The sequence below is a fragment of the Anarrhichthys ocellatus genome, unplaced genomic scaffold, assembly GCF_004355925.1.
Source record: "Anarrhichthys ocellatus isolate YVR2014 unplaced genomic scaffold, GSC_Weel_1.0 scaffold14, whole genome shotgun sequence".
Classification (NCBI taxonomy): Eukaryota; Metazoa; Chordata; class Actinopteri; order Perciformes; family Anarhichadidae; genus Anarrhichthys; species Anarrhichthys ocellatus.
In genome coordinates, this window is record NW_022280044.1 from 1,314,834 (window position 1) to 1,327,933 (window position 13,100).

At 43.3% G+C, this 13,100-nt stretch overlaps 1 protein-coding gene across 30 annotated transcripts in view; it reads left to right on the forward strand.

The window, feature by feature from the left end:
* The window catches only part of clasp2 (cytoplasmic linker associated protein 2), a 51,686-nt gene that overhangs the window by 7,968 nt on the left and 30,618 nt on the right, over nucleotides 1-13,100 (forward strand). For 28 of the 30 annotated variants that reach the window (XM_031853991.1, XM_031854004.1, XM_031853992.1 and 25 more), the window contains exons 3-7: nucleotides 1,549-1,652; nucleotides 2,068-2,159; nucleotides 4,539-4,614; nucleotides 5,309-5,406; nucleotides 9,042-9,112. In XM_031853991.1, coding sequence (XP_031709851.1) covers nucleotides 1,549-1,652; nucleotides 2,068-2,159; nucleotides 4,539-4,614; nucleotides 5,309-5,406; nucleotides 9,042-9,112 — 441 coding nt within the window. The other 2 variants (XM_031854014.1, XM_031854012.1) reach the window with 2 other exon arrangements.

Here is a 13,100-nt window from a genome sequence, read left to right on the forward strand (position 1 = left end):
CACACACACACACACACACACACACACACACACACACACACACACACTTAGCACAGGAAAAGGACAGATGACATCACTCCCCATGCTGTAGTTTCAGACTAGGAATGTGTGTGTGGGAGTGTGTGTGTGCTCAGACCATTCTGTGTCTTATTTGTTTTTATCTCGTTGAGTGAATGTCAAAGGGAGGTTTTGAGTTCTATGTAACTTTCATGTTTTCCGTTTGATGGTCAAGCAGAGAAAGAATCTCCAGATTTGGCATTTTGTCTGTTTAAACATTGTTGTGTGTTTGGACCATTCCTTTAAACCAGAGTTCAGTGTGTTGTGAACTTTTGACTTCGTGAGTTAAAGGACGAGGCTGGTGATGTTTTTGTTACCGTCAACAAAAGACCAAAACCGCGAGTCCACCTCAGTGCTTTCTGACTCATCATGTCCATAGCACAGAAGCCCATTGGTTCTTCCTGAGCAAGTAGAACCAACACAGATGCAAACTGTCATTAAAACGCTGTCATTAATTTCATTAATTTCTCAAACAGGAGTTAATAGTTCATTTGCGTCAACTGATTTTGGTGCTAGTGAGCATTAATGAAAGCAGGACCGCGTATGTGTGGTCGACTCAAAAGAAACTACAAAGCTCATGTTCATTTACTAAGAAACATGTTGGCCAATGCAACTTCTTGGATCATTGATGCGTTTTTTAATAGTTTTCAGAAAACAATGGAAGTCTATGGCACAGAGGAATAAGCTCTATCAGACTTTGAATAATCAAAAAATGTGTTACAGGTACGAATCATTATTTATTTTAGTCTTTTCGTGGGATATGTTGACAAGAATAATTTTTGATATCACCAGAGTCTTCCTCTAAATGATCTCTTCACTGAAGACTATTTGTTCATTTTGTTTAGTTAAAAGCTGTCAAGTGGCTGTTGATCTGATATTAAATCTGAAAATACACTTAAAGCCGAGGGCCCTCCTGCTAACGCTGGTCCTCATGTCACAGAGGATTAGAGGAAACATTTGAGTAGTTGCCAGAATGCTTACAGTTGAGTTGAATGCCGGCATTTAAAGGCTCTTACTTCTAATTCTGTACAGTGTGCGTCACTGCGTCACATCGGCGTGTGTTTGATAAAGTGGAACTGACACGAGAGCGTTTGATGATCTGGACATTATTTTAGTCACGGCCCATTTGTCATTTCTTGTCCGCTCTCGCTCTCGCTCTCTCTCTCTCTCTCTCTCTCTCTCTCCCCCCCCCCCCCTCAACTCATCAGAGCCTTTGTGTCGACGGTGGCGTTGTTCAAGCTTTTACATTACGATGTTGTGTCTTTCTCTCTCACATGCAGACAAACCGTAACTAATAATAAAACACACATCTTTGTATATTTATGTTTTAAAAGCACTCCACTTGGGGGCAGTCTGTATTGTCTCTGGTCTTTAAATCCACTAGAGACCGAGTATCATTACTGCACATTAAACTACATTTGTTCCTACGTTGACTCTCTTCACTACCTCACCCTCTCTGTCTCTCTCTCCATCTTTATTTCCTGTCTGTAGTTTTGCCAGCTTTGGTGGACCGGTTGGGTGATGGGAAGGACCAGGTCAGAGAGAACAGCCAAGCTGTCATCCTTCGCTGTATGGAGCAGACGGCCTCGCCCATGGTGAGACAGACACACACACACACACACACACACACACAAGATGTCAGCTGTATTGTGTGAAGCTGTGAGATTAGTCAGTAGATCAATTGTAATTATTCCATTTATTCAAAATAATACATGATAAAGATGCAAAACGGAGACAAACAGCAGACCGATCACATCCACATCAGCAGACAGTCATGACAGCTGAGAGGTTTGTGAGTTGGGCTCCCTCTCCTGGGTGTTGAAGGAATTACACCGGCTACATCTCCACTCTACTTTACGTTACCTACACACATCTCCTCAGATTGTATCCTCGTCTGCGCTCCGTGATCTGCTCGGCAATACCTTCTTCTGCTCGTTCCTACTGACACCTTCTCCCCCTCACTCTCCCCCATTCCTCCCGTTTGTCTCTCTCTCTCTCTCCTTCATCCAGTACGTTTGGGAAAGGCTACTTCCTGGTTTTAAACACAAGAATTTCCGCAGTCGAGAAGGAATCTGCCTCTGTCTCAGTGCCACGCTCAGCACGTGAGTAGCTTCCCACTCTTCATCTGTGTCACTTCCTGTGTGAAATGTAAAGGAATAAATAATAAACATATGTTGTAAATTGTAACGCTATTAAGTCAAGGTGTATTTCCTCTCATCTTGTGGGCAGAGGGTCACACATTAGTCCTTACACTAGGGCTGTTCTTGACCAAAGAAGTAACACCGAGTTTATCCGCAAATAATCACATAAAAGCAGCACTTTTACCAGAGATGTGCTCATAGGTTTTATTGGAAATAAGCATGAAAAAATGACTAATCGACTGAAGAGATTGTACTTACTATAAACCAACTCATTGATTTATTCATTTTATATATTTCTGCCACTTTTGTCGTGTGACGGTAACGACTTCAACGTACACACATGTCGGATCATTTCTGCTTTCAGAGAGGTTTAAAAATCAGTTGTCAGTTCACGCTGGCATGAACGCTCACATGTTCTCATGCTCAGAAGTCAGGCCCGATGGAGGACTTTCTTCTCAATGTTTCATTTGGATCAGTATCTTCCTACTATGTTCCAAAGTAAATATGCCGGCACATTTAGAGACGGGAGGTCAAAGGGATCACATCTGGGAAAAGAAAAGAGGCCTGTTGATACTGGCTTGATACTATTAGGGGCGAATTCACAAACTATGGATCGCAGCCCCTGATAGCACCATGAACTGCCATCTTCCCCGTCTCATGTTCCAATTCATAAAAGATAATGCGCTGATGATATTACAGCACAAACACGGCCATAACGTTTTTGCTATCTACAATCAGTCTCGGTGTGACAGCCCGTATAAAAGCCCCTCAGTCATTTACCACAAACTCTCTGAAGACGCTAATAATGTCACCGCGTGTGGCTCTTAGCACTGATCTTTGTGAACTGGACTGTTTTTGCAATGAGACTCATTTGCAGAGAAAGAGGCCAATGTGGCACCAAATGACACAATAGCAGAGGAGCACTGAGACGCCATTTGTTAGGAGTGCATTTCACCCATCACACGGTTTATTTTTGTCTAATTCGTGCAGGTTTAGCGGCCCCAAAAGCCACGCAATCCTTTTCCTCACAGCTTATTAATTCCTCCCAATACATCATGACGGTCAATATAAATGTCACGTGATTAACTGCTTTTGCCACGTATGTTTATTTGACTTAATTTTCACTGTATACTTTACACATTTTCTGTCCTCTTTTCTAAATGAATTAGTTTGTTCTCATTTCCTCCAAATAGTTATTAGAGGATTTCCGCTCTTGTAGAATCACACAGCTGTCATGAAACAAACACGCATGTGTATATATACATGTAGACATGAGAGTAAACGGATGCCGGCTTGCTTCCCTTTGTTGGACAGCAGCTCGACAACAGCTCAGATCTATTCAGGTTGAATTTGAATGTTTTTTCCACCCTCATGTCACCGCACACGGCAAATCTGAGCTGTTAGAAATGCTGTGCTAAATTTAGCATCTTTTTGCTAATGTAAAGTGACACTGTTATGTTACTTGCTGAGCTGGTACCTGATAGTGAAGCTCAAGTGTTTACTGGGCAAACACAGTTATCCACTCAGCACGTAGACTCAAAGGAACCTGATGTTTCTGGGTTTTCACATATTTATATTGTTATTGCTACAACTCCAGATATTATAGTGTTTGACAAAGCTCAGTGCAGTTGAGGAAAACTAAGGGACATAAAGGTAAAAACACAAGGAAATGAACAGGCAATTCATCTTTATTACCACTTATTATTGAATTTAATTTAGTAAAAAAGGAAATAAAGATGTGTACGCAACACGACAGAAGCTTGTGTGATGATGAAAACTGATGTAACCGTGTTTAACTTAGTTTAATATTCTGATTGCATTATTCCTTTATTATTTGAGATACCTGCTGCACACCTACAGCCAGACATTTACTAATCACTGGCATCTTCACCATTGTTATTAACCCTACGAAAACGTGTGTTGTTTTGTAACTCCGTTCCTTTAGTGTATTCTTCTCACTTCTCTGGTATATTTGTTTACTTGTGTGTTTCTCAACTTGCTCTCAGTCTGGGTTTGGGGTTTTTTCTTGATGTAATGTATGTTTTCTAAAGTGCTGAAGGTCTATCACCTTCTTGCACGTGTTTTTTTTTTCAGGTAGCAGTGCGTTGAGCTCTCTCAGCTACCTTTTTAAATAAGAAAATGTATTATGAATGAAGTTCAATTTATATAGGTGTTTGTGCCAAATACTTTCCACATATCCTGGGGTTTATAAATCCTATGCACAATTTACAGCAGACTTTCTCAAATTCCCAGTCTCCCTCCAGAGGATATAAGTGTTTCACACATTCCTGAAAATGTGATTTAAATGATGGTCATGGTGTTCTTGTGGCTCTCTTTCAGGTACGGAGCTCAGCCACTGAGCCTGAGTAAGCTAGTTCCTCACCTCTGCTCTCTGACTGGAGACCAGAACCCACAGGTAAGAGACACAGCGCTTCAGCACTATCATACATGGTCAACATGTCTACGTATATGTTTATACTGTCATTTGTGTGTGTGTTAGAATGGGTAGAGGTCCTGTGTTTCTTCCTTCTATCAGTCTGTGGTTTAGCTCTTGGCAGGCATTAAGGCAGCTCTGCGATTATTACTGTTATTAGTGGGGAGATGGGCTCTGTAGAGCTCCACTGCTGAACCATGTGCACCAACCATTAACCCACACAGCAGTACCAGCTGAATATGTGTGAGAGAGAGAAAGAGAGAGAGAGAGGTAGAGAGAGGTTGGTTTTAAACCTCCTGTGGAGTTGCACCCCAAAGCTGGAATCTGCTCCTATCGTCTACCCAATGATTATCTACCCACATACCATCCCGGCCAATCAAAAATCCTCAACAGGCCCGCCCACACTCAGTTGCAGGAGAATCCCTTTAACGGCATCCCACTACCAAATCACAACAGTGCTCACGACATAACTAGCAAATCGCTGGTCTCCCATTAGAGGGATGAGTTCGGGCCCTGAAGGGTTTGTTTCTGAAGGCATGTATGTTTGCAACCCCAGACAGTGACGGGCAATCTGTGTAGGATTACGAAAGTAAACTCACCATGATCGTAATAAATACATCATTGTATGGTATACCTGTGTGTGACTTTTAAATTGGTTGGTGTCTGCTGTCTGTAGGTACGTGAGGCCTCCATAGCTACATTGGTGGATGTTTATCGTCATGTTGGAGATAAGGTCCGAGCAGACCTGGGAAAGAGAGGTCTGCCTGCTGCACGGTGAGTTATTTTCTGTCTGTCATTTCTGGATAAGCGCTCTCTTTGTGAGCATTGTTTATATTTGTATTTGTGTGTGTGTGTGTGTGTGTATGTGTGTGTGTGTGTGTGTGTGTGGGGGCGTGTGTGTGTGGGGGCCTGTGGGTCCCGTGGCCTTGGCACTCTGTTAGTCCCAGGCCACACCATGCACCACTCTGCCCTTCACACAAACAGAGAGGCACTTTCATCCAGAGCACAATGCTGACTGACCGGGGGAGGAGAGTGGGAGAGGGGCCGATGGGGTACAAAGGCGTTGGGTGGAGTAACAGCGTTAAGGAAAAAATGTAGAAAGTGTGTGTGTGTGCGTGTGTGTGTGTATGTTTGTGTGTTTATGTCATCTAAAGAGGTCCATTGAGTGGTCTCGTCCGTCTTTGGTCGTCCTGGTTACATGTGCTGGGTTGAGGGTTATTCCGAGCATACACTGGACCCCCCCCCCTCTCCTTCCTTCTCCCGTGTGGGAGCTCTGAGCAGAAGCCAGTGTTGTGTGCTGACTGCTCAGTATGAGTCTTGCCTCTGTGAATGCTGGCCATGTGTCATGTGTTGCACACATTAAGCCTGTTTGTCTCCGGTGTAAACACGCCGTGTGTGTGTGTGTGTGTGTGTGTGTGTGTGTGTGAGGGATTCATACAGACTGTGTGTGTCTGAAACCAATGCTTGTTCCTCTGTACATGTAGTGTACAAAAAATATGTTTATATTTGTGATGAGCACAAATATCTGTTTTGTTACTGTATTCACTATTAATGTTGTAGCACTGGTGTGAAGGCACGGTGGAGGTTGTTCGTGCCTGTGTGTTTGTGTAAGTAGTATGTGGTTGCAGGGTGGAAAGGGGTAGTTGTGTGACAGAGAGAGAAGGTTTAGGGTTGAGAGTAAGAGATAGAAAGGTGGAGATGGTGTTTGAGGTACCAGAATGGCTAAAAGTGAAGAGATGAACCAGAGTACTGTCTTTTATTATATCCCTTCACGTAAGGTCACCTGCTTTAAATCCTTAACATATCTGGACTGTACTCTGTGAAACCTCCACTATCAATAATTTTCCAAGGGACATTTTACATTATAATCGCTCTCTCGCCCCCTTAATTTGAAAAGGAGCCTGAATTGTATCCAGGTCTACAGTATCAAATCACACACAACATGTTGCATTACTCAGCCAAATCATTTGGAGTAAGTGTGGAGGCTGTAACTAATGAGTATAATCTATTTCTTTAATGCAGGTCAGGACAATTTAAAGGACAATTTATATAGAAAACCTTTTTTAGAGGCTTTTTTGATGTCTGCCAGTAACCCGTCTCATGGAACAGACCATTTTATACAGACAGACAGACAGACAGACAGACAGACAGCTGTTTCTGACAACAGACACGGGCCAAACGGAGGTCAGAGTTGGTGCTGATTGAATAGTAGCGCTCTCTTTTAATGTGGACTCCCAGTAAGAGTTGTCCTCTTTGAATTACCATTTGTTCTACACAAGCAAACTTTTGTTTATGACTATTTAAATTGGCTGATTTAGCTTTCAGAGACATCTTTAAATTGAATCAGTATGTGTCCGGTTGTTATGTCTCCTGAATTTTACAGCCTTGTAATGAAGCTTAAACATGTAGTTTACAAACTGTGTCAGTTGAGTGATACGGAATGTTATTACCCCAAATTAGGTTTGTCCCTGAAGAGGTCCCAGACTGTTCAGAATAGGATTGGGAAGTAGTTTCATTTCATCATTCAGGTCAGTTAATCTGGTCAGTGTTCAGCACAACACGCTGCACTGTGTAGGTTAGCCGGTGTCGGATGAGATCACTCATCCTACAGTGAACCTGACACGGGTTAAACCTGCTTAAACCTGTCGGTCTGATGGGGTCAGCGAGAATCATGTGACCCGGCTGGTAAACCCAGATCGCCCCGTCCTGCATTGAAATCGGGTCAGACACTCGTTGGATTTCTTTGAAAATGTCTTTCTATGGTCTAGCAGTGATGTGTATGCAAGTACTGTTGTAGACTTCCTATTATCAGTAAAGTGGGATTAACCTGTGACAACAGTATCCCATTATTCAGCCATGAACATTCGGTACACCTGCTTCATGCACGCAGGAAGCCACCTGAAAGGTGCGAGTTACCTCTGCTGGAGTCGAGGTGACCCTTCCATCAATGACGGTGGATCTGGGTGAAAAAAGAGGAATAGAAGGGGGGGTATAGTCAAGTGGGGTGTGAAAGAGAGATGTAGAGGGGGGGGGAGGAGCAGCTTTGCTGTCTGCCACTAGCTTTACAGCCCCTCCCCCTCTGACAAGTGTATAAGTGTGTGCGTGTCTGGGAACAGGAGGGAGGTTATGTAAAGGGTAACTGAATCTCTTTGCTGTCACACAAACTGGCCTATTTGTCTCCCACACACACACACACATGCAAAGGCCCTGCTGAGATTTAACTCTTCGTACACTGTGGAGATTTCTCAGTGGGTGTGTATGCGCAGCATACAATACGTATGTGCGACAGTAGGTGGTGCTTTCGTCGTATGCCCATAGCATGCTTTGGTCTTTTTGCTGTTTGGCTCCTTCTCCCTCTCTCACGCCCTCCCTCCCTCCTCCTGTCTCCCTCCCTCCCTCTCGAAGTCACTGCACCATGTTGGATACAAAGAGCTGAGGGTAGCCGAGGACCGGAGTGTGTCACTAGCATGGGAGCTAGGGCAATGTTGCGCAGCAACCTATTAATCAGTCCACTGGGAAATACTGAGGCAGACGAGTGTTTCTGAACTGAATAAGGAAGGGAGCCACGTGAAAGCGCTGCACGGCGGAGGAGCCCATTGCATCGCTAATCGTCACTTATCACTTATCACGAGCTGCTTAGCTTAGTCTTGTAGTTGTGGACCAGACACCGAGAGACTGACGACGGTGTGTATGACTCTTATTCTTGTGTGCTCGCATCCATGTGCTAACCTTTTGGAAAGGAGATATTGGAGCATGTTACAGGACGTGGGTCATTGTGTGTCTGTGTTGTGTTGTCGTCATACCAGTCATGTGTAAGCAATGTGTGTGTCAACACTGCTCAGTGTGCAGGAGACGTTTGAGGCTATTATTTGTGCAACGGTGTTATTTTCGCTGGACTCGTCTGTTATTGGGATCGATCTTATTAACATTACATTAACATGCAGACAGTATTGCCTGTACATCACGTGGGTGAGCTGATGCGCCTTGTGATTCTGTGTGTTTGTGTGCGTTTGGTGCCGAGCATGATGCCAGAAGGACTCCAGTCGTTTGCTGCTGCAGCTTCATGCGTATGACTGGCATGATAGACACACCCACCTACAGACAGACACGCAGACAGACAGGCTGTCCACATGTTGCTGCTGATGATACTGTCACTTCGGATTCACAGCACCTTGCCTGTCTCTAGGTCAAAACTGTGTGTGTGTGTGTGTGTGTGTGTGTGTGTGTGTGTGTGTGTGTGTGTGTGTGTTTGTGTTTGTATTTTCTTTGTCATGATCCTGTCAATGAAGACGATTGCGTCTATATTTCCTAATTCAGTCTCATTTTGATGGATCCAGTTCTGCAATAATATTCATTTCATTATTTTTGTTGTGTATGTTTTGCTCTAACACTTCTTCTTCTCTCTCCAGGTTACAGACGTTATTCACTCGTTTTGATGAAGCCTTGAATTCAGGCAACATGGCTTTCAGCCCGAGTCACGGTCAGTGCCATCTCTCATTTATTTCTGCCACAGTTGTATCGGCCTTTGAGAGCCACCAAGTTTAGTCATGTTGTCCAGATGATTTTACTCATGTCGGGCATTGGGTGTGTATGTGAAGTGTTTCGGTGGGTGCTTGTGCGTGTCTGTATCTGCATGTGCTCTTGTAGCTGTGTCAGTTTGTTGCCATGAGCTCCTGTAAGACGACCTAAAGGGATTAATGGTTTAATCCGTTTGTCTTTGCGCTTGATTCTGTGTGTGCTCTCAGCCAGGCTTGAGCTGAAGGCTACTGAGTGTGTGTGTGTGTGTGTGTGTGTGGCTGTGGGTCTCTTGTTTGACCATTGAAAGTTTTATTGGTATTGACGACACCTCCTGCAGCAATGTTTCACTTTGTTGTTTCCACCCTTCAGAATATAGAAGTCTGCACAGTAGCCCTTTTGAGATTTTACTGATGCCTTTATGTATTGGAGTTGTGATTTTCACACTCGATGATGAAGTGTTATGTGTGAAAAGTGTTAGCTGAATTATAATCCACAAAGTCGTCTCTTTTGGTTGTTGGCAAGAGAAGCTGTTAGCTGAAGTCGTTAGCTCCCCGTGTGCTGTTTCCACCAACAAATGCTTTGTTTTATCAGGATGTACCGACCCAACACAACCAGCGGTTGGTGCCTGGTCGGCTGTTGCAGTCTGTTTACTTGGAGGGAGATAGAGAGAGAGAGATAGATAGATAGGGAGAGACGTGGAGAAGAGCTCAGGGTGTGGCATGGAGGGAGTGTTACTTTTAACTCCCACCTCCCTAAGGTTCAGTGCAAGGCTTTGTTTTTGCCTCCGTGATTATGTTGTTATGATCAAATTATAATGTGGTTTTGCTGTGCATGAAATCACTGCTTGTTATGTAGTAGGGTTCAGCGATTTAGAAAAAATACCGAATTGTGATCAATTTTGACTGCTAGAGCATTTGTGTTATTAGAGGGAATAATGATTTCTCAGTTTCAATGAAAAATATAAAAATGATTGTTGTGATTCTGAGGGATCTGTACCAAGTGTGTAGAATATGCTGCGTAGTCCGGGACATCTCTGCAGCATCACAATATCTCATTTCAACACACATTTAGCCTCTAACAGATATTGCACCTCCTGCTATTTATACATTGTGGAAGGACATATTGCGGTTTCAACACTATTTTGATAATTCTGCAGCCCTTTTATGTAGATGCAATTATTTTTGGACTATTTTTGAACTATCACTTTTCATCTATAATGAGAGGATAGCTATAATGGGAGTTAACATTGCAACAAAGAGAAAAAGTTTGCAAGAATCTGGTCCAGATGTTCAATAAAACATGTGGTGATGAGACACTGACGAGCCTCCCTGCTGATCTGAAACAGCCTAGAAAGCACAACCACTGCATCTTTAGGAAAATCCTTTAAAAGCTCTTCGTAATCTCACTTTATGTGTCGATCGCATATCCAAAATCCCCCAGTAACTGTTCAAAGGTGGCAACAGATGTGCTCCAGCTCAGCTTGAACTTGGCTGCGTGCCGGAGTGTTTGGCCTCGGCCAACACCTCAAGTGTACTTAAGCGTCTCTCTTTTTGTAGTTCTCAGCTACTGCAGCTTGTCATGCCACTCTCAGTTGAGTCACACAACTGTTAATTGTTGTTGTATTCCCAACCCCTGCCAAGGTGGGCTGCAATTGATTCTTTTGGTGATAAATGCACATCACAATCTTCTAAAGTCCAAAGTTTCCTCTTCACATGACTTGTTTTGACTGACTTGCGTTTGCACTCAAAAATAAATGTACTACAAGAGGAAGAGAGTTCTCCCATCATACACTAAAACACACACTCACACATTACTTGCCCCCACATCTCTTTTAGGCCGGCACTTGGCGTTTGCTGTGACGGGTTTAAGGCAGCTGTTGCTGAGAGAACAGGAGAGGGGAAGGAATCAAGCAAGGAGGGAGGGAGGGATGGAGGAAGGGAGGGCAAAGAATCGAAAGAGAATGCTGACAGAGATCTCTCGCAGTAGGCGAGTCACAGCGCTGTGCCTATCACGGCCTCTCCCTCATTCATCACAACAGAGAGAGAGATTGAACAAATGAGAGAAAAGGAGAGAGAGAGGAGAAAACAAAGGAGACAGACGGAAGGAGACGAGCAAAATCAGACAAAGACAACAGCAAATATCTGTCCATAACACAATGTGTGTGTGTGTGTGTGTGTGTGTGTGTGCGTGTGCGTGTGTGTGTGTGTGCGTGTGCGTGTGCGCGTGTTTAATCTGAATGTGGATGCTGGCACTTAGACAAAAGCTTGTCAGCATGTGGTTTTAGTTTGAAATCAGCTTAAAGTCCAAGCACTTTCACCCCAAGTGCACTTGCTCGTGTGTGTGTGGACAGTAGCATGTGTGTGCATCCTACTGATTAATTGTTTAAAATATATAAAATAGAGATGGGTCATATTACGTGGAACAGTAGCCCCACCGCTCTACCCAAACCAATCGAATGCTCAGAGTTAATATTCAGCTTTTTGGTTTATACGTCAAAGAACACATTTTCTTACAATTCTTGCCTTTCCGTGACATTTTCCAAGTGACCTTAAAAACAGAATAATACTGTGACTCTACTGTGAGGTAGCCTCACATACTACTCGACCCTTTTGTCTCCCACTTAACCCTAAACTCTGTTGCAGTAATATTATGTCACGTGTGTGTTGTTGTGTGTTGGCAGCCGTCCTGTTTCTAACTCTCGCTGTCAGCGGACGGTTGAGATTAAGATCAGGTTCATTACAGCTCTCTCTGTTTGTCTCGACTCCAGCCGTGAAGAGCGGGTTCCCCACATTAAACCGAAATATATCTCTCCGAATGTGACGGCAGAACAAGGCCTTTGTTAAATTCAGATGAAACATGATGAACATGTAAATGAAGACTTTAACATTGTGCCGCTTCATGTCCTCTAGTGTGTCACTACAGTTATATATACGGAACAAATGATGCCTTCTAATAATATTCACTTTGTTAGTTTTCATTTTTGTGTCAGGAAGAACATTTAGAACACTTCTATATGTAAAACATCCCAAAAATATATGAAGCAATATATGTTCAGGTAAAAAAACATCATAACGTTTTGTAAATATACTAAAAATACTAAATTTCAAATATATTTTGCATGCACCAAATACAAAGTTTGTCCATATAAGGAGCCTTTCTTTCTCATCTCCAGATGTTACCCACGTACGTGACAAGTTTGAATATTTCATACATGAATAGCCGACTCAGGCCAGTTTTTTTGGAGACATTATGTCTTTAAATTGTCCGTCCGTCCTATTCTTGTGAACGTGATATCTCAGGAACGCGAGGCGGTAATTCTAGTTTTATCTTTTGAATCGATATCTTTCATGGTTCCCAATAAGAATAGAGCAATAGTTTAAAAGGTACTTTTGTTGTCTCTGAGACGCCACATTGAACAAACCCTTTCTTTCAGACTGACCGTACAACCGTACATTGATCAGTTACCTTATCCAAATTGACAACTAAATATATTAACAACTTGTATGTATTTATGTTAAGCTTGCTGCCTGTGTTTGTGTGTAAGAAGGTAAAGCATCTCGGTGCTGCTGGCGCCTTACTTGATGTCATTTGTTCCCGTCTAAAAAAGAAATGTGCTTGTGTGAATGCAAACACACACACACACACACACACACACACACACACACACATACAAGCCCAGATATATTTGGTGCGTTGCAAACTGACCATCGGTAGCAGCTTTCATTGCTTGCATAGCTGCGTGTTGACGCAGACAGACACACACAGCTCGTTCTGCTTCAGTGCGTCTCCGGCTCTGCAAAGGAAGCCGTGACCCCGTTTCCAGGCTAGGCTGGTTGCCATGGCAAAGCTTTCCTCCGAATATTATGGTTTATCCCGACTTGGAATTGGGGCTCAAATTATACCTGTGTGTGTGTGTGTGTGTGTGTGTGTGTGTGTGTGTGTGTGTGTGT